This window comes from Saccoglossus kowalevskii, chromosome 2, assembly GCF_978046115.1.
Source record: "Saccoglossus kowalevskii chromosome 2, keSacKowa6.1, whole genome shotgun sequence".
NCBI classification, from domain to species: Eukaryota; Metazoa; Hemichordata; class Enteropneusta; family Harrimaniidae; genus Saccoglossus; species Saccoglossus kowalevskii.
In genome coordinates this window covers 24,659,027-24,680,304 of record NC_140642.1, presented here as the reverse complement: position 1 = coordinate 24,680,304, position 21,278 = coordinate 24,659,027, and the positions used below count along the sequence as shown (strand labels likewise).

At 35.6% G+C, this 21,278-nt stretch overlaps 2 protein-coding genes across 2 annotated transcripts in view; one reads left to right on the top strand and one right to left on the bottom strand.

Moving 5' to 3' along the window:
• Nucleotides 1-2,737, top strand: part of LOC102806192 (spermatogenesis-defective protein 39 homolog) — an 11,360-nt gene extending 8,623 nt beyond the window's left edge. Inside the window, exons 14-16 of the mRNA XM_006813551.3 lie at nucleotides 692-778; nucleotides 1,072-1,272; nucleotides 1,707-2,737. Of these exons, the coding sequence (XP_006813614.1) occupies nucleotides 692-778; nucleotides 1,072-1,272; nucleotides 1,707-1,727 (309 nt within the window). The 3' untranslated portion in view covers nucleotides 1,728-2,737. The remainder of the gene's footprint in view (nucleotides 1-691; nucleotides 779-1,071; nucleotides 1,273-1,706) is intronic.
• LOC102804915 (uncharacterized) lies at nucleotides 2,676-21,265 on the bottom strand. Its single transcript, XM_085493440.1, has 10 exons — nucleotides 21,091-21,265; nucleotides 16,955-17,047; nucleotides 11,303-11,414; nucleotides 8,735-8,839; nucleotides 8,408-8,606; nucleotides 6,575-7,822; nucleotides 5,815-5,899; nucleotides 5,226-5,274; nucleotides 4,016-4,116; nucleotides 2,676-3,398 (listed from the first exon to the last, which is right to left on the bottom strand). The coding sequence occupies exons 1-10, from the start codon at nucleotides 21,118-21,120 to the stop codon at nucleotides 3,240-3,242; spliced, it is 2,181 nt and encodes a 726-aa protein (XP_085349566.1). The 5' UTR covers nucleotides 21,121-21,265; the 3' UTR covers nucleotides 2,676-3,239.
• Nucleotides 21,266-21,278: the final 13 nt, after the last annotated feature.

Sequence of the window (21,278 nt, the reverse complement as noted above, 5' to 3'; positions counted from 1 at the left end):
CTATGACCTTTGTTTGTCCTGTTTTTACGTTCGATTTCACGCATAACGTGTGATTCTCGCAGTGTACGGAAAATGGTCTATTGTTGAAAATTGAGCTCATATACATTTGAGGAATAATAAGTTGAGAAATGAGCTTATGGACAAATACTGTAAAATACTTTATTTCGCTTGGGATTAATTTTCGCTGAAGGAATAATTCAGTGAAAATAAAATCTAGCGAATATACCTTTTATCCTATATTTTACATTCAACTTTTAAAAAATCAGTGAAAATAAATTCAATACAAAACACCCAAAATGTCTTTTCAGCGAAAATTAATTCCAGCTAAAATAAAGTATTTTACAGTAGTTTAGAATTGAGCTTGTGGATAAATAGGCTTCTGAAAGAGTATAAACTCTGGTGCTATCAAATATCAACTAGACCAATATAGACTATATTAAATCCCATATATAAATCACTGTTTTAAAGGCGACAGTCGTCGTGCCGCCTCCTGTTCGATATGGGACTCATAGCGACATATACAACGCGTGTAAATTACATTGTTTATTTACATGAAATTCGAACACGTGCTGAGAGACGACTACCACGCTTTAACCATATATGGGTCTTTCGCTCTTGGAATAGTTGTTACTCTTCATTGATTTTGTTTTGAAATGATACACAGTAAATTGTTGCACCTTGACTTTATTAGGGTTGGTTTGGTGGTACTAAGATGAAAGCCAGTATAGGATTTGAGAAAGTAATTGATATCTTATCCAAAATGAATGCTCCACCAGAGGTGAGTAATCTACAGTGAAATCTGACAATACTAATTTTCCATTGTTGCCTATTGCATACTGAAACCGCTTACAATTTCCAAAAGACGAATGATTGGGTAAACAATTCACTTGGTTCTTGGGGAGGAGGCAGTGATTTGCTTGAAATATTAGTTTTCAGTTATACAGTAAATTACATTAGGATAGGTTTGAAGTCGCATCAATATACCTTTCAATTGTTAATTTGTCATGACAACAATAGACATATTTGGAAAAATGAAGCAAAATCTTGTGGATGATTCCATTTCTTTTCCAGGTAATGGGCAAGTATATAATGTGTATTGATAATACAGAATTGAGACTTTCACTAGCTAATAAATTAAACTGCCATGGTGCTGTGATTGATACATTGGTACAGATGAAAGATAGACAACAACTTCAGAAATACGGTACTAGTGGTAAATTGAAGTACAATAGTCCAGACATGATTAAACTGGACAGGGCTCTCAGAAGTACAGTAAGTCAACATTTGTATATAATCCACACGTGGTTGTGCCACGACAGCCGAGCTGGGGAATTGATAGAAAGGCAGAGATATGCGTAGGCAAAAATGAATTTTAAAGGGAAGTCATCGCAAACGAGTGTATTCAAATTTTGAAGAAATAAACACATTTGACTTGAGGGTTTACGTTTACATTTTGTGTATATTGCTACCCGAACTATAGGTCCCATAATGAATGCATATGGTTGCAATGACCTGGTGCATTGCAGAAGAAAGACTGAATATAAGACACAATTCAAAAATACGTTGCAGTATGAAAAGATACAATTGAAAAACCAAATACATGAAACTGCTAGGTTTTAAAATGTTTCATCGTTATTGAACAGTGGCCAATTGTTTTGTTACTGTTGTAAATCATTGTACTAATTTTTCTTTTCCTTCTTTTCCAGGGTGTCAAATGGAAAAATTGAAAATAAGTCACACTGTACTGAACCGTATAATTATTGGTACATTTACACTATGGTGAAACAAAGTTTTTACTGAAATGGAAATGAAATGGTGTAACTTTTATTTGTATGATATTGATTTGTTTGGCCAGCAAATAATAAAACTTCTGCAGCAATATAAATCATTTTTTGTACAATATTTACATGTACATAAATTATCAAAATAATAATTATATGTAATCAATATTCTGTGTAATGGGTATTAAGAAAAATTAACAATAATGTCATTAGTGATAAGACTTTTGTCAAACCAGTGTTAGTGACTACCTTAATATAAAGATCACCTGCCTATAGAGACTATTCTTGGCAGTCATACCATATGAGCAACCTGTGTATAACCTTTCAGCAACAAATTGCTTGTTTAAGAGACTGAAATACTAATTAGAATTTCACAAGTCAAACTTGCATTTTTTGCAACAGTAGTCATTGTTTTCTGAACAAGATATGTCAAATAATCAGACACCACTTTAATGACATTTTTTGGGGAGTTTTATATTCACAGATTTGACTTTGTGTCATGTAAATTACAGTAATGTTGTATCTAGTAAACACACTGTTTTTGGTTCTCTGGTTGCTTGGCTACCAGGATGCCTAAATACCGGAAGATGATATCAGAGTCTTTGATTCATTTCTGGTCAGCAGAAATATGCACTTTCTGGCAGGTTTTGTCACAAACATGTTGATTTTTCATGTACACAATGACAAAATGTAACATCTTGGCAACAGGTATTACTGGGGTATATAACAGACAAGGATGTCCACTTACAAAAATTAACCATTGCCTTTCTGGTGCAATAGGTAAATTAGCAAATACCCCAATTCATAGTGGGTTTATATACAAGTAAGGATGTTGTATACTGTACACTTGAAATCCAAACCGAGAGTGGATTTATAAGATAAGAAATGAGAACCTTTGTTTCAATAATGTGAATATTTATTTAAACAATATAATAAAGCTTTATTAACATAGTGTCTTTAATGTTTGCACAAACTGGTGATTAAACATACAAAAAAAAATGATCATGCGGCACATGACCACTGTAAATATTCATTTAAGCACCTATTTTGTTAGTAGGTCATTACAGTGTCAAAGTAGAGCTGGTGACAGACAAAACAAAGAGCAAGACTATGTTTTGAACAAAAGCATCTATGTTAATGACTTGGGGGGGGGGGCAGAGATATTAATAAACTGCAGTCACTTTGGGAAAGTGAATTTTATATTTATTGAAAGAATGTTATTTTTGTTATTAAAGAAATGTTGCATATCAGTTTTACAACGAGCTACTGGAATATGGCGTACAGAAGCCCACAAACATGTTATGGGAAAATGGAACACTTGCAAAAATTACAGAAGACGACAAAAGCAAAATTCTTCACAAAATGAAACTGGATACAGACTTTCCAGTTCTTAAAATGTTCAATCTTATCATGGACAAAAATGTTGCTGAAATATGCTTTCAAACCTTAATATAAGGTTTAGTGAAACTCTGGTTGAACTATCTGGGATTCATTCAGTCGTTGTTTTTGGAATTCCTTCATGTTTCGTTCTGTCTCTTCATGTGTGGTCTTACAGACATCCATTTGAATTTTGATTAAAGCTTCAGGACACATCACCTTCAAGACATAGTCTAAGTACTGAAAAACACAAAGTTTTCTAGAGATTTGAGTCATTTGCCATGAAATAACATTGGTACTGTCTACAATTAGGATACAAATGATTCTGTAAACAAGACTCATTTACACTCTCCAACTGTACAACAAAAACTCTTGAACTTTGTTCTGTTCGTTGCTTTTGCCACAAACACTGCAAGGAGTGTGTCTGAATTTGCATATGAATAGAATGGAACACCGGATTAACCAATTATTGGATACAACTTTAACTAGTGAACTGTCCTTGCAGGCATTCATACAAACATCTTGGAGTGATTATGACTTTCATGCTGTATTTTTTCTCGATTCACTTGTGAAAATAGGATATACTACTACACTAATGATAATGTGCTGTGCTTGAAATTCATCCATTGAATGATCCAAAGAGATGTTGCCATCAGAGAAAATATTGCAGTCCCTGTATTTTTTATTTACAACTCGCCAATTCATATTTTCAGACCAACTGACATTATTTGCACAATACATAATACATGTACATTGGCAATACAAGGGTTTACTAGAAATACAGTGACGCAATGTGAGCTACAGCAGCACTACATCGGACCATGGTTACTACACGGTAACCATGATCAGATTATTACCTTTGAATGTGTGGCACAGAACATAAGCATCAAACTCTGCATTACAACTTCCTGTTGTTCTTCACTGAATGAACCATGGTGAACTTGATAGGTCAAATCAACTACAAAAAGAAACAAAAAAACGATGATTTAGGACTAATTATAGCAAACAAAATTAAATATTCATGTAGTTGTCAATTATCAACACATGAATTTGCATACATATTGTGGTGTAGTAATGATTTTGTCTGGGCTCTATTAACCTTTTCACCACCAGACTTTCTCATCCGAATTTTTTCGCTCTTTTTTCTGGAAATGAACCCTAATTTTGGAACCAACAGACAAAATTTGAGTCAATTTTCAGTTTTTACTCACAAAATTTGGCTATTTTTGTCCCAATCTTCTAGAGGAAAGTGCAGACTACTTTTGTGCAGTAAACTAATTTGGAAATCACAAAAAGGCAACAGCTAAGTAATTAGTAGTTAGGGGTGAGCTGATCTATACATACATACACTATTCACTGTGGCCACAAGGGCTTTCAGTGTATCACCTGACTGACTTGTGATATACAAATTATGTAAAGCATTAGAATTTGGTATTTTAACCCAATAAGTAGCCTCAGATTACTAAAGTTCAAGCTCTCAAAGTTTTATTTCCTTTGGCAACCAAGTTGTCGGTGGCCAACTGGAAAATTTAATCAACAAAATTGTTGGTCACCAGAATTGATTACAAATGTATGTTTTACAATTACATTAAAATACGCAGAAACACCAAAAATGTTCAAATCTTATCGGCTGACACATTGAGATCCACTCTCAAACACATTACATTATGCGACTGCAAACTGTGTGATTTATCACTCAGCCTCATGCACGCCTTTTCATAGTTCACAAATTAAATACAGTGGATAATGAAAAGCATAGGTACAATTAAGGGTTGAATTGTGGGTAGAAGTGTGCCACCAAGAGTTGAGAAGCTGTATAATCTTTTTTTATGTTGAGGGGAATTTGTTGCCAGTCAGATTTTGTCCCAGTCACCAACTACCTAGATATTTTTTTCAATTGCCATTGATTAATTTGAATATTCATGCTGACCAAAATGGTCACAATCTAAAGACTATAACTGCCCATGAAATGTGACTAGCCTTGGTAGACTACAAATCGTGATAAAGCTACGACTTGTTGGGTATGATGTAAACTTTCATAGCCATCACGTTTATACATGTACTTACTTCTTCTGATACCTCCAGTTTTGTAGTCTTCATGTCTCCAACTGTAAATCTACAATACAAAGCAGATCCACTTTCATTGATATCTGTGAGTATATTCTTGTTTTCCTTAATTAATCAAAATTGTGTATTTTTGCATTTTTTCACCAAAATCAAAATTAAACATGCACAAACCAGGCAATAGTTGAATCAAAGTTTAAATTTTTTTTTCAGACCTTTTCAAGACCTTGTTAAAAAATGTCTTATATTTTAGTTTTTTTTTTTAATTTAAAACTTGAGCTCAAATCGTGTTAAAACAAGACATTTAAAATGTCACAGCCACTCTCTTCTTGTACTTGTATGACAAATTTACATGCCTTTTTTATGCTGTGAACTAAATGTTATGTACAGAGTGTGCGAATCCATAATGACTATATTGACAAAATGGCTGCCAATCAGTCATCTTGGATTGGAGTTGGGAAAAAAAAAAATCCATCCAAAAATCCATCTAAGGCTAATAAGAGATATTTCTAGATTTTGAAAAACATTTGATTGAATTAATTAATTAAATTTAAATTTCTATACACATAGAAATTTAAAACATCAACATTACCTTCCCCTGAAATATCTTCCTGAGATACCCTTCGTTTTTGTTCACCAAGTAGGTCATCTCTTCTTCATTTAGCTGAACTACATCCCTAGCAACAACATTAGAGATGTAACAGTGGAAATTTACAAAAATAATGTAAATCTCAAATATTGGTAGTGTTCAAGAAGAATTCAAAATTATCATTTATTACCAAAAATATTTGTAAAAATTGAGAATTGGTTATACATGTATCTGCATGAAATGAACAAATCAGACTGAGGCCCACCCAAGGTACCTGTATACCAAGTATCAAAGCAATTGAGTTAAAATGCAATTGTTGATAGATGACAGACAGACAATTGTCTATATGAACTCCATAAGCTCCCCTCTGTCATCTATGATGACAACGGAGCTATTAAGAGGTATTTTTCCAAAATAATTTGTATCTGAAAGCATATTTTTTCTATTTTTTGAAAACCAGTGATAAATAGTGACCCGAAAATACAGAGAAAGGAGGGTGTTTGGAATAGCCTCAGCTGACGAATAAGTACCAACTTTATGGAGCGCAATATGATCATCATCTTGATCATCAAAGACATGCTCGTTCTTCACCAAATTTTTTATTCATTATGATCAGAAGAACATCTCTATTACAACACGATGTACAACTTCCTCATTTATTCTACACCACAGATCACACATGCCAGCTAACTGTGACAAAAACATATTGTTTTTGACATCTCTATTAGAAGGTGCAGACAAGGTTTACTGAACAACAAAATACCTTATTTTTTGAATCGATAGTTCCAGTTTCTGTTTATAAAGTTGCCTATCTACACTGGAGTCCTCTGAATCAACATCAGATAAAACTATACATTTATTATCCACACTGAAATCTTCAGCCTGATCGGTACCACTTGCATCACTGTAACTATCAGCTGGTATACTGGATGAAGGTATGTTGGCTTTTTTCTTGAACACACGACTGCAATTTGCAACTAAACTGACATTCTCATGACTACAACCATCTCTATCAATCCTAGTTTTCTTCTGTGGAAACTTGAAATAGTTTGATTTCTTTCTCTTTCTGCTTGTGACTACATCTACATCTTCTTTGGTAGTTGTTTTCTTAATTCTTCGTAGTTTCAACCTTGACTGTTTGCAATCAGCATTGGCTAATGTTTTGAAACTACTCTCTGAATCGTTTTCCTCTGTATCACTATTCATGAAGGATAACAACTCCTGATAACTGGCTTTGTTGCTTGGCTTTGGCTTGATGTTGCGATAAGCAGGTTGGAAACTGTTTTGAAGAGAAGTTTCACCAGCGGAGCTACCGCTGCATATTTTTAAGGAACTACAAGGAGGCAACATTGTAGAGTCAGACAGTGAATCTGATTCATCAAAATCTTCATGTCCAGTCGTGCAAACAGCATCAGAGCAGGACTCATTGTTATCACTTGAGACAAGATGTTTGTCAACAGAGGTTCCAGTGATTGTTGATTCCTCAACATCTTGAATACTGGATGAAATCACATCCCTTGATCCTACACTGTATGCTTTCTCTATTGTAGTGGGTAACACCTCAGTGTCTATCACACCAACATCTTTCTTGTTTCTTTCAACAGACACCAATTTTGATTTTGTTCCCTGCTTATGTGTTTCCAATGTTTTGTTAGTTTCCTGTTGGCTACACATACTTTCCTTTGTTTTGTTAATTTCTATGTGTGGCATCTTGCATTTAGAATTTGCTATTTTGGATACCCCGTTTTTTGAATGAGCAAACTTGCGTCTTAACCTGTTCACACAGATTTGTTCTACTGATTCCTTGTTAACATCACAAATTTTGTCAGGTGGATACTCATTCGTCTTGATGCAATTCCTCTCCGTAGAAACAATAGAATGATCTGATGGAAATTCTGATACTTCAGCATCAGACTCAATGTCCATTGGTTCTTCTTCATGCTTCTCATCAGCTATAAATCCAGCACCAGATGATTGTTTTACTAAATTGCTTTCCTGAGAACGTTTCACTCTGAAATAAAACATTAGAAAGTAATTGACTATATTATATTTTAAGTGAAACTCAGTGTGCTCTCAATATATAGAATGTTTTAGAGCATTTCAGCTAAACTGGAAATCAACGAAATCAAAGTCAGACATCCAAGGTAAATGGAGGGAAGAAAAAAATGAGAATAAATGATTCAAACTAGCTTCTCGAACAAAATAAAATAATTATGACCTTGAATCCTCATCTTTGCATAGTGTGGATATGACAAGAAGAAAATCAATTCTAGATCGCACAATATTCATTTAATAAACAAGCAGCCTATCGGTTGAGATAGCTCCGCTGTGAGAAATGCATATTTCAATTAAGAACTTAAGATATCATTAGAAAATGAACAATATGTATAATATTAAAGCAATCAGACTTGTGGTTTTTAACAAGAGGTTGAAATAGGCTCAGAAACAATAATAAAATATGCTGTCAATTGACCATTTTAAATTAACAGAGAAACAAAATGTGTATATATAATTACCGGTATAGCTAATTTTATCTTTTTACTGTTTTTGACTGAAAATAGGTAAAGATGAGCCCAGGAACTCAGATGACACTTACATGTTTTTTAGTTTTGATTTTTTTTTCTGTGCTGATATTGTAACAGTGATTTCTTTGTTGAAATAATTACTGACAGAAACATGTTCGTCTGGTACCTCAGATCTAACAGATTCCATAACACCAATGTCTTGACAAGTATCTTCAATTTTATATATTCTTGCAACTAGTTTGTGTGGCATTAAATGATACTTATCATAGACTAAAAATAAAAACGGGGGGGAAAAGTATAAATAAATTAACAATTTCATTACATTCAGTGCATCTTGAAATTATTATTATTCTGAACAAGACATTCTACATAAAATGACAATGTTGTTACAGACATACCAGGTTTTTTCTTCATTTTTTTCTTATCTATAATTTCTTGGGGCATCATGCATATATTGTGAGTTGTCCTTCTTATGAAGTGGTAAAACACTGCAACTGATGACCCTACAAAAAAAACCAGAACACAATTGAGGTAAAAACCAAATATCACTTGTTGGTAATACCTTCCTATTATTTCTTGGGTGCTAGTAATAGTACTACCTAGTGATGTTTGATTTTTCTTGTATGGTATGTGGGTAGCTATAGTGTCTGAACGCATGAGCCGAAATCACGCCCTTGGTGGTAAATTTATGAGAACATATGCTGATTCATTCTAGTATGAAATGACAATGACAGGAAATGCAGATATACTAGTACCGGATTCTGCCGTAAATTCGCCCAGGGCCGTTAAACCGCAGTTTGGGTTTAAAAAAAAATAAATTGGGACCTAGAAACCGCCCAGGGCGATTTTTCGGCAGTTTTTTAAGGTGTTATTTTAATCTTTTCTGATGCCGTAGTCATTGACGACTATTCAAGAGTATTGATGTTTATTGCGACTTGCGTGAATGGGTTAGTTTCGTTTCGACAATGAGTTATTGCTGTAAATAATGTTAAATTATTTTTCAAATGCTCAGTTTATCTTTTGAAAACAACTATTTTTTTTTATTTAAAAACAAATCATGCCGCTTTGCTATCAAAATCCAAGCCAAAAAATTGTACAACAACATCGGCAAATCTCTTCCATGCTGGGTTCAATAACATTAAAATAACATTTAAATGCATTATGGTAATTTGAACACGTTGGCATCATCCATCGTTTTCATTGGTTAATTATCGATTTGACCTGTCAGGTCAGGTCAAAACATGGCGGATGTTCATTTCTACAGCATCGAGCGTTGAAAATGTGATCGGAATCATTCGCTTACGATGAAATAAGTTGAAATTTTTTTGCATTTCATAACAATTTAACGAATTTATTTTTTGCACGTTATTATAATCATTACTAGGTAATAATCAACAATTGCAAAACGCAGCATGACCGGATTGCGCTACCACGATCATTCGCTACTAAGCAATGCAGTTGTGTTCGTTGTTTTTTGAAACTTCTTTTAGAATATACTTTCGTTATTAATAAAATGAAACAAAATAATTGTATTTGGCGCACAAGGTTCGTTTATGAGATTTTTTTGGAAAATGATGTGCGGTCTACTTATTAATCCAGTTAGAAAAAAAAATGTATACAATTTTAGTTTCTTTCGTTGGGTTTGGGTTCTCCAACTGCCAGTGTTGAAAGTCGGTGTAGGTGGATTTTCCAATGAAAACAAAGCCCTCTAAAAATATTTGATGATAATTTTTGAAAATTTTAACCCCAAATAAGGGCCCACCAGCCGTGAAACCACCCAGGGCGATTTTTCGGATGGGCGAATTTACGGTAGAATCCGGTATATGGTCGGATACCGTAGTAATGAAGGAAATGAATGCAAACCATCGTCAGCGACGCATATTTATGTGCTGCTGCAACCACTATTTCATTATGCTACATTTATGTGAAAAAATAATTGTTTTTCGAATCTTCATGTACACGATGACTTGTAATAAATACCATAACAATCAATGGATATAATTTCAGTATAGCAATTACATGTACTATTATTATCATATGTGTATTGTTTTCCAAATAACAGATCAACGAATGAGGGCATGATTAGTGGCTCCCGAATAACATGAACGCAACTGCTGTAATCCCTCTACAAACACAAAGGATTAAAAAGTTCAGCACGTGCAGAGATCTCGTAATGTGAACATAGTACATGATGTTGATTAGCTGATAAATATAGCACACTACTAATCTGATTATGTTAATTTTCTATACCCTGGATGACAGTTGTATGTTCTCTGTATGTGCTGTATCAACAGATAGTTGCCACACAGATGAAAGTGCAATCACCCCTTTCTTCATTATGCTCGAATAAATTTACATGATGTGTGGATAATATACTGTAAAATACTTTATTTTCGCTTGGAATTTATTTTCGCTATTTTCACTGAAGGGATGATTCCGTGAAAATAAAATCCAGCGAATATACTTTTTTTCCTATATTTCACATTAAACTCATCAAAAATCAGTGAAAATAAGTTCCATACAAAATGCCCAAAAAACTTTTTCAGCGAAAATAAATTGCAGCGAAAATAAAGTATTCCACAGTAACCCATGATTATATCAGTGGAAATGTTACCATTCTATAAATTTTCAGTTGATATTATTACCAGTTATTATCATATCATGATGTTTAGTGCACCCTATCATAACAGCTGTTCATATTCCACACTAAGCATTACATAAATGTGAATAATAAGTACCATAGTCATGTGATATACCGGTATACAAGATGTATATTGCATATATGTAATATAATGTAATGTAATATAATAAAAATTCAAAGTACCCCAGAATGATCAAACTAAGTGTTCAGCCCCAACAACTTTGATTTTCGCGAGGAGTTATGTACAAACCCCAAGCTACATGTATCATATTGATGAACAAATGTTCTTCAAAATCCAATCCAATGCAAAAATAAAAATAACTACCTGTGATATGTTTAGGTTTTGGTACATACTTGTCTTTTCTATGCTTTTTAACTCTGTTAGCATACTGTGTCAGATATTGATATACAATATTTCCAAGGAGTGACAATACATCCTATGAAATACAAATAACAATATTAAACATAATAATATTAACTACCGTAGATACCCTAATTTAGGCGTCCTTTTTGCAACATTTCAATTCTTCATGGCCCCAAAATTAGAATACATTTAGCACAATTTGTTGCAAGTGGCTCCTATTCAAGGGTCATAGGGTCAAACAAGTATGATTTTTTTTTATTTGCACCTTTTTGGTTTGTGGAATGTGGGGCATCAGAAATATATAACTTCTGGTTGAGTGTTAATTGGAACAGGAATTTTTTTAGAAGGATTGTCAACAAAATGGAACAAGACATATACTGATGAAGAACCAGGTGATTTATTCATGTAAATGTAAACTTTATATACAAAATAAACAAGCAGTGATAAACACATTTTTTTGTACTTGACATGAAAATTTATTATTACAGTTTTCAATACAACTGTCAGGTTAGTGATTTAAAAAAAAAAGTATATTATCAAAATTTTATGAAAAATTAAAACAAAATAGTGTGCATGATATCACGGTAAAATAATTAAGAAAAATTCCTGGAGTTCAAACATCGTCCACATTAGGCGGTGGAGTGCCTGGATTATCTTCTGTAGGACGTTTGGCAAAATAATTTGTAATAGAATTCATTGTCGAGTGGCGTTGTGCATCACGATGCGAGAAAGAGTGATTCATCAACTATATTGGTCCTATATTTATACCGTAAAAACAAAAGTGTTTATCACAGGTATGTGCCAGACTCGAGAAATGATGTCAGGAAACCACCCCGGCAGCGGTTATCAGTGTCAGACTTGGTAAACGAGTATCCGGTGGCCAGCTTTCGGGACTGTATGCCTAGCACGAGAGGCGAGAGATAATTCATACTCAATTATTTGAAAGTAACTGGCCTCATCGTTCAGTCGAGAGTTACGATTAATCCGGGATAAATGTATTTTAAACAATCTTGTTTTTAATCGTACAACCGAGATTTGTTTTGCCAACTGTACCAAAAGTTGTGCTCAAACACTCCGCAATATGTTGCAATAGAAGTGCGTGAAAGCGGCGTTTTGATTGGATGTTAATGTGACCTCCTGTCAAACGATGCACAAACTAACACATTAAGGCGGTCCTTTCTCACGCGATGAATTCGTGAGACTGAGAGGTAAAAAAAAGCAAAAATATATAGTGGTCTGTAATCGTTTTTTTAGAATGAGAACTATCTGTTTTCCACATTTAATGTCAACAACATTACATTTAGAAAGAATTTACAGCATGCGCATAATATTTACATACACCTAACTTCCGCACCCGGTAGGTAATTACCGAGGGACTTAGCAATATCCCCAGACACTTTCCTAGACACTCCAGTGACCGCTGCAGACGCAATAAAATTACATACTCGCTCACGCGACAGTTAATCAAAACACCGGACGCAGTATGCCTTTGATGCTTTGTAGGTACAAAAATCATTGCTGTGTAACGAACATAAAACTGGGAATGAATATTAACAAGAAATGATAAATGTAAATTCCTTTGATTGGTAGTTTATTGAAATGGCATTGTTTTGTCTCGTGCGTTTTTCTTTTGCCTCCAGACGCCATAAGCTTTTTGGTGTACTGCGTTCACTAAATTTTCTTGTTTTAATTGGCCATGACGTCGTTTAGTTAGAAGCTATCAGACTTTTAGATAAGTCGCTTTGCATCATACCAACTATGGCAGTACATGTACATCGGAGATCAAACGAAATACGGTACCAGTATATGACTGTGCCCATGTGATCATCGCTCAACCAAAATTGTGAAGTTGTTTTTCGTTTGCATGGATTGGTAATTCACACTTACTAGGTCTGAAACAAAGAAACAAACAAAGAAACAAAGAAAGTGCCTTTCTAACAGGAAGTCAAGCTGTCTGGATTTGACCGGGAAATTTAACACATGTTCTTAGCTTAGTGCACTTTACAACTTCGATACATTGTGTACAATTTCATACGGTAGTTACCAAATTTCTAGTCACTCATTGCTTTGAGCACTTACTTTTTTAATAATTTTTTGTTGATGTAAAAATGAAATAAGAACTTGCTTGCAATTATTTGATAGTTGTTGAATCATGGGTGTAAATAATTTCATACATACAAGTCCAGTTCATTATAAACTCAGAGCTACAATGTAAGGCAGCCATTACTCGAAATAAACCAGCAGTGAAGTTAATCAATCACAGTAATACACATGTATTTGCTTCATAAGTAGCCTGTATATACACTTATCACAATGTTCTAAATCATAGCTATGGTAGTTTATATTGTTGTTACTATATTAAGTGCAATTTCTATCAACTTGTTACAAACCATACCAAGTATCAAAGTAATAAAGCTGGTATTTTTCAAGAAAAAGTTGAAAATAACATTTTCTATTAAAAATGAAAAAAATATTCACTTAAAATAGAGAATAAACAAGCAGCCTCTCGGCTGAGACAGCTCCGCTGTTAGCAATGCACATTACAATTAAAGAACAGAAGATATCATTAGAAAATGAACAATATATATATATATATATAAAGCAACGGGACAAATCTGAAAGAAGCCTACATGTAGTACGTATATATGTACCGGGGGGGGGGGGGGGGGGTAATACAAGCAGCCTCTCGGCTGAGATAGCTCCGCTGTTAGCAATGCACATTTCAATTAATGAACAGAAGATATCATTAGAAAATGAACAAAATGTATAGTATCAAAACAATCAGACTTGTGGTTTTCAACAAGAAGTGGAAAATATCACCTTTTACCAAAAATTACAAAAATAGAGAATTGAAGATATCATCATGAAATGAACAAATCTGAGTTAGAACCACATGTAGTACCTATATATGTAATATCAAAGCAATTGGACTTGCGGTTTTCAACAAGAAGTCGAAAATATCACTTTTTACCAAAAATGACAAAAATGTTCTCCAAAATTAGAGAATTAAAGATATCATTACAAAATGAACAAATCTGAGAGAGGTCCACATGTCATACCAAAATACAGTCAAACCTCGTTAGTGCGAATATCAAGGCCCCAGGTGAATATATTCGTTATAACCGGTGTTCGTAATAACCGATCACCACTAGAGGGCGCTTTACAGAAACAAACTAATTACCATAAGTCAGGGTAAACAAAACTATGGCGCCATTTTAAACACTAGACCAAGCATTAAAAACACACAAATAGTATTGAAATAAACGTTGTCATGTTTATTAAAATAATATTAAAATGGAAAATACAAATGTTGAATTCGGAATGCTTCATTCTCTGTCCTAAATTTTCGGCCTTTGCCTGGAGGATAGGACCGCTGATTGGGACATTCATAGAACGGGCACTGGTAAACCATTTCAGCAATGCCTGCTCAACGTCGTCGACTGCTGAAAACCGCATTCGCTTCCGGCACGGCTCAATTTTGTTGTGTTCGAACATCTTCAAAACATCAGTTTTTTTCTTTAAAATCGTTGACAGTGTACTGGGTTTAACATCAAATTTTCGACAGACATCGCCGTGACGAATGCCCGACTCAATCGCTTTGATCATTTGGACTTTACAGTCCAACGACAAGGCACGCCGTTTGACACGAGTTGACATTTTGAAGTCAGGACGGAAACTGGCATCTCACTCGTAGTCGCCGTAATTTATCTAAAATTTACAGCGTCCATGCTTCACACTTTTTTATTGTGAATCTTAAAATTAAAAACTCGAGCAGCAAGGGCGTCGAAAGTGACTAGACACTGGAAGTCACGTACACAAAAGATTTTCACGCCCAGTGAATGGCTACATTGTTTTTATTTTACGCTGCACAGCTCAAGCCCACTGCCAACAGCGGAAGCGTAACACCGTGTATTTGGCGGTTCGTTTTAGGATTTCGCAGCTGTTTGAGCGAATGAAATGTTCGCTATAGGTGTTACAGACCATTGTTTTTCAGAGAAAATCCTTTCGTACTAAGCGGGTTTTCGTAATAAACGAGTTCGTTCTAAGCGTTGTCAATTACCATAGGGATAATGGATTTTCAAACGGGACTTCGGTGTTCGTTCGTTGTAACCGGTATTTCGTTGTAACCGAGTTCGTATTAACGAGTTTTGACTGTATGTAATATCAAAGCAATTGAACTTGCGGTTTTCAACAAGAAGTCGAAAATATCACTTTTTACCAAAAATGTCAAAAATATTCACCCAAATTAGAGAATTAAAGATATCATTACAAAATAAACAAATCTGAGAGAGGTCCACATGTAGTACCTATATATGTAATATAAAAGCAATTGGATTTGCGGTTTTTAACAAGAAGTCGAAAATATCACTTTTTACCAAAAATGACAAACTTATTCACTAAAATTAGAGAATTGAAGATATCATCATGAAATGAACAAATCTGAGAGAGATCTACCAAAGGTACATATACACCAAGTATCAAAGCATTCAGGCTTGTAGTTTTCAAGAAGAAGTTGAACAAGTAAAACATTGACACGGACGACGACGGACAATCACTCATATGATAAGCTCCGCTCAACAAAGTCGACAGCGGAGCTAAAGATATTGTCATGGAATGAATAAATCAGACCAAGGTCCACTCAAGTTACTTACATACCAAGTATCAAAGCAATTGAGTTGGTAGTTCTCAAGAAGAAGAAGTCGAAAATAGCATTTTTTATCAAAAATATTCACTTAAAATAGAGAATTGAAGATATCTTCACCACATGAACAAATCTGACATAGGTCTACCACAGTACCTACATACAAAGTGTCAAAGCAATTGAGCAAGTAGTTTTCAAGAAGTCAACTTGAAATAGCATTTTTTACCAAAAATGAACAAAATATATGCTAAAAATAGGGATATCTTCGGGAAAAGAACAAATCTGACTAAGGTCTACTGAAGGTGTCTACCCGGTACATATGAAATATCATAGCAATCACACAGAATTGAGAAGCAATTTTTACCAAAAATTACAAAAATATTTGATGATATCTTCACAAAATAAACAAATCTGAGACAGGTCAACCAAAAAGACATATATAACAAGTATCAAAGCATGTGGACTTAACGTTTTCAAGAAGTCAAGTTGACACAGAAGGACATGAGTATATGAGCTCTGCCCTGTCGACTAAGTCAGCAGAAGAGGACAGACATTTTCCATTAATTCAGTGTAAAACCATTTATTTTCACTATTTTGATGTTTCCTGCATATTCACAGTGTTCTAATTTCACGGACTTGTCAAAGAAACGATGAGTTTTATTGTTATTTTACATATTCACACAGATTTAATTTAGCGAATTTCACTCATTAGCGAAAATTGCGAAATTAAAACCCAGTGAATAATTAATTCATTTACAGAATCTTGGCCTTGATCTATGATGATACAAATAAGGTAAAAATGCATTTCAACGCAATAAACTCAATGAGAAAACAAAGTCGATATTTATTTGAATAAAAACACTTTGTGATAGAACAAAAATATTCTGGTAGACAAGACTATCGTAAGGATGAAGACCTATATGTACATGTAATTCAAATATGATATATCACAAATTAAATGATAACAATACCTCCTGATGCTGTTCTTGAAACCATCGTGATCGAGAACAATTGTCATATTTTTTAACCTGTAAATTCAACATCAGTAGTCTTGATTCATCAATCTATAAGAAAACAGTACAAATCGAGTTGAAAGCGCCATGGTTGTCACACAGTGTCTTTGTTTATAGGATGTATTTTACACACACACTGCATAGGATTCCATGCTTAGGATCCATGTTGAACATAACACAGTAAAACAATTGTGGAGTCAATGCAAAGCTACATGTACATACAATATTGTGCTTAATTTAGGCAGAGGGTTCTCCGAACCCCCCTATTCACATAGTTCATACCCACCATAGACTCCGGTCAGTCAAAATGACTATTTTGAACTGCAGGCATTAATTAGCGATTCTACCAATGACGGAGAAATAAAATCTAGGTCAGGGGAAGCCCTAAGACCCCAAGATTTTTTTCTCTTACGTCATGAACCACGTGACCGAGACCTGGAAACTTCCAAGGAATGCTGACGGTAGAGAAATCTGTCCGCAAAGATGCTGAGACCGACTTATTGCCTATGCGTGGGGACCCTTGTGGTCGTTCAGGCTGGGTCAGCAACCAGAGTCTGAAGCGCAACGACGGGATCCAACCTAAAAAGACCCTCTTCAATGGATTTATAGGTGTCTCTTAGGTAGTAGTTGATAAAGACATTTTGCTTTCTCCAGAAGCCTGCCCTCAATATCTGTTCGAGGGAGACGCCTGACGCTAGCGCTAGTGAGTTAGCAATGGCACAGACCTCATGCGCTCGCACTTGATGTCTTTTTAAACTCTGTGTCGAGGAAGTTAAGTATTATAGACCTCTAATACAGTTGCAGTAATCCACCTGGCGATGGAAGTCGGGGAGGACGGCCTATCCTGCCTGCCTTGGCCGTAACACAAAAACACGTGCTTGGTACCCCGTCTCAAATCCCTAGTTTGGCTTTCGTAGCAACTCAGTGCTCGAACCGGACAGAGAAGCAATTCCTACTGATCCTCCGGGCCGACAATATTTGACAGCTTGGGGATGACGATCAACTGAGGATCGTGTCCTGGGATTTGGTTCTTGGCGAGAAACTGGATTCGTGTCTTTAAGCACAACTTGATTGTCCATAAGGACGACACACTCTATGTGTGTAGGAGATACACTGCTGGGCTCGCTGATAGTGCGCCGTCCGGTTGGGACAGCATCTCCGGTAAATCCGGAAGCACTACTGGTGTTTTGGCTAGCATTTCCAACAGAAGTGGAAACTAGGCCTTGGTTGGCCAATTGGGTGCGACCAGTGTCAATATGCAGGTGTGCACCTGTCAAAGTTTTCTCCAGTACCCGGCGAACTAGCGGGGAGGGAGGAAAGGGATACGCATCTATGTGGGCCCACGGGATCGATAAGGCGTCCCTGGCCAAGGCTCCTGGAGTCGACAGGAGTGTTATGTACATTGGGAGCTTGGCATTCCGGGTTGTGGCAAACAGGTCTATATTTGGACCGTCCCACAGTCAAAACAGCCTGGAGGCTACCCACTGAGGTATCTGCCACTCAGTGTTCTAGAGACGGAGACGAAAGGGCGTCTGCCAGACTGTTCCTCACCCCTGGAAGGTGGTGTCGGTTAGCTCCACATTGTATTCCAAGGACCAAAGAAAAAAATTTGCTCTGCTAGGACTGACAACGATGGGGAGCCGATTTTTACTGAACGTGCGACCTTGCAGTGAAAATACAAGCGACACGGTCAGTCTCAGCGATTTTGCATGGCTCTGGAAAACATCCCAGGCCTCAGAACTCCAGTGAAAAACACACGCCTTCAAGTTCAAGGCAAAAACCCCCAAACCCTGCACAAAGTCGCGGCAAAAATAGCATTTTGGATGCTGATTCTATGCTGGTAAATTCTGATTATAACCACTGCACAGTCACCTCAAAAAAAAGGAGACAAAATCGGCAGCGAACCTCTGGTGCTATCATTACATCTATCCATGCATGAGGGAAGCGAAATACAGTTGGAAAAGGTGACACAAAAAAACCAACGACGTGGTTGAATTGTGTTGCCGGGTTTTATTTTCTTTGTTCTGAAAAATTATACACACAAAAGGGGAAATCAACACGGGGGTAAAAAAATAAGAAAAACTTATCCAACCAGCCACAGTGTCAGCTACCGCTGGCCGTGGTAGCAACCCAAGCCAGAAACCCGGACAGGAAAAGGCAGGCTTTCCAGGCAGAGCCGCTAGATTCATCCCCGTCGACGCGGAGATAAAGAAAGAGTAAAGGTCAAGGTGAGGTGGCGTGACGTCACCACATTACCTGGGGCACATGGTTTGTGACATAAGGGAAAAAAATCTTGGGGTCATGGGGCTTCCCCTGACCTAGATTTCATCTCTCCGTCTCTACAGTTCAAAATAGTCATTTTGACTGACCGGAGTCTATGGTGGGTAATTGAACGTCGTGAATTGCCTATCCAACCCTTAAACCTAACAGTCCAACCAATCAAAGAGCAGCTTGTTTCTTTATAGGTTTTTTTGACATATCAAATTCAGCATCGTACCGGATTCTGCCGTAAATTCGCCTGTTAAACGGCAGTTTGGGTTTTTCACAAAATAAAATGGGACCAAGAAATCACCCAGAGCAATTTTTCGACAGTTATTTTAATCTTTTCTAATGCCTAAAAGTTTCACCGTAGTAATTGACGCCTATTTCAAGAGTATGTTTATTGTGACTAGCGTGAATGGGTAAGCTTTGTTTCGACAATGAGCTGTTATCACTGTAAACAATGTTATTCTTACAATTATTCTTTAAATGCTCAGTTTATTTTTTTGAAACATCTATTTTTTTTATTAAAAACAAATCATGCCGCTTTCCCATCAAAATCCAAGCCAAAAGATCGTACAACAACATCGTCAAATCTTTTTCTCTGCTGCGTTCAATAACATTAACATATTTAAATGAGTTATGGTAATTTGAACACGTTGGCATCATCTATCGTTTTCACTGGTTAATCCTATTATTAGCGATTTGAGATCTCAGGTCAAAGAACACCGTCCCAGGTCAAAACATGGCGTTTAAAATGTGACCAAACTCATTCACTGATGATGAAATACATTGAAATTTATATGCATTTCATAACAATTCAACAAATTTATTTTTTTCACATTATAATTTTATTATAATCATTACTAGGTAAAATTATCAACAATTGTGCAATGCAGCATGACCGGATTGAGCTACTGCGATCATTCGCTACTAAGCAATGCAGTTGTGTTAATTTTTATTTGCAACTTCTTTTGAAATATACTTTCGGTACTAATAAAATGAAAAAAATAATTGTATTTGGCGCATGAGGTTCGTTTATGTGATTTGTTTGGAGAAAGATGTGCTGGGTGACATTGTAATAAAATTTCAGGCGGCCAAGAAAAAAATGTTGGCATTCAATGAAAAAATAAGTACCCCAAAAATATTTGATGATCATTTTTTGAAATTTTGAACCCCAAATAAGGGCCCACCAGCCATGAGGGCAATTTTTCAGATGGGCGAATTTACGGCAGAATAGCAGAAGTGGCTCCTCCCATAGCCTACTCATTAATTAAAATTCCGAAAGACATTACAATAATACTTGTAAACAGTGTTAGGGTCACAATAAATTATTTTCCCAGAAATGTTCATAAGAAAAAAATCACGGCGTTTTAAGTAACTATGAAATAATGTACTATTTTGGAAACACATTTTATTATTGATTCCAATAGTAACGAATCCTTTCTTTGTCAAATTTTGTACATATAGGCTTAAAACTGTTAAATTGAGATGCAAACCGAAAACACAAGTCGACAAGTTAAAACAAAAGTGCCAAAATTTATCTTGGTGAAAAGAAAAAATATATGCAAAATTTCACAAATGGGAATCACAATATTATGTCAATTATGAAATATTCAAATAATAAAATCAAGTCTAACCACTTACTCTCCAAAAATAAAAAATAAATCCCCCAACTTTGACTGTCAAACAAGAACCTCGATCGAGACCACGACGTTATTTACGTATGCAAATCAGTATGAAGTCGAGCCACAGTCCTTTGGACTTTGATTTTAGATTTACTGGAGCAAATGCTCGTGTACTTGCAGTGTAAATCAGCTTTAACTTTTACTTACTTGTATAAAAAGACTCGGGAGACATTCCATATTTTCACATCGCGCCAAAATAGCAACATTAAATATTATAGCCAAGATTATGCGTGCAGTGCACCACCGATAGCTCTGCTCGAACCATGTTGAAAAAGCCGCCAGAGTTAGAACGTAACACGAAATTACATTGGTAGCCTCGGAGCGTCTTTGTTACC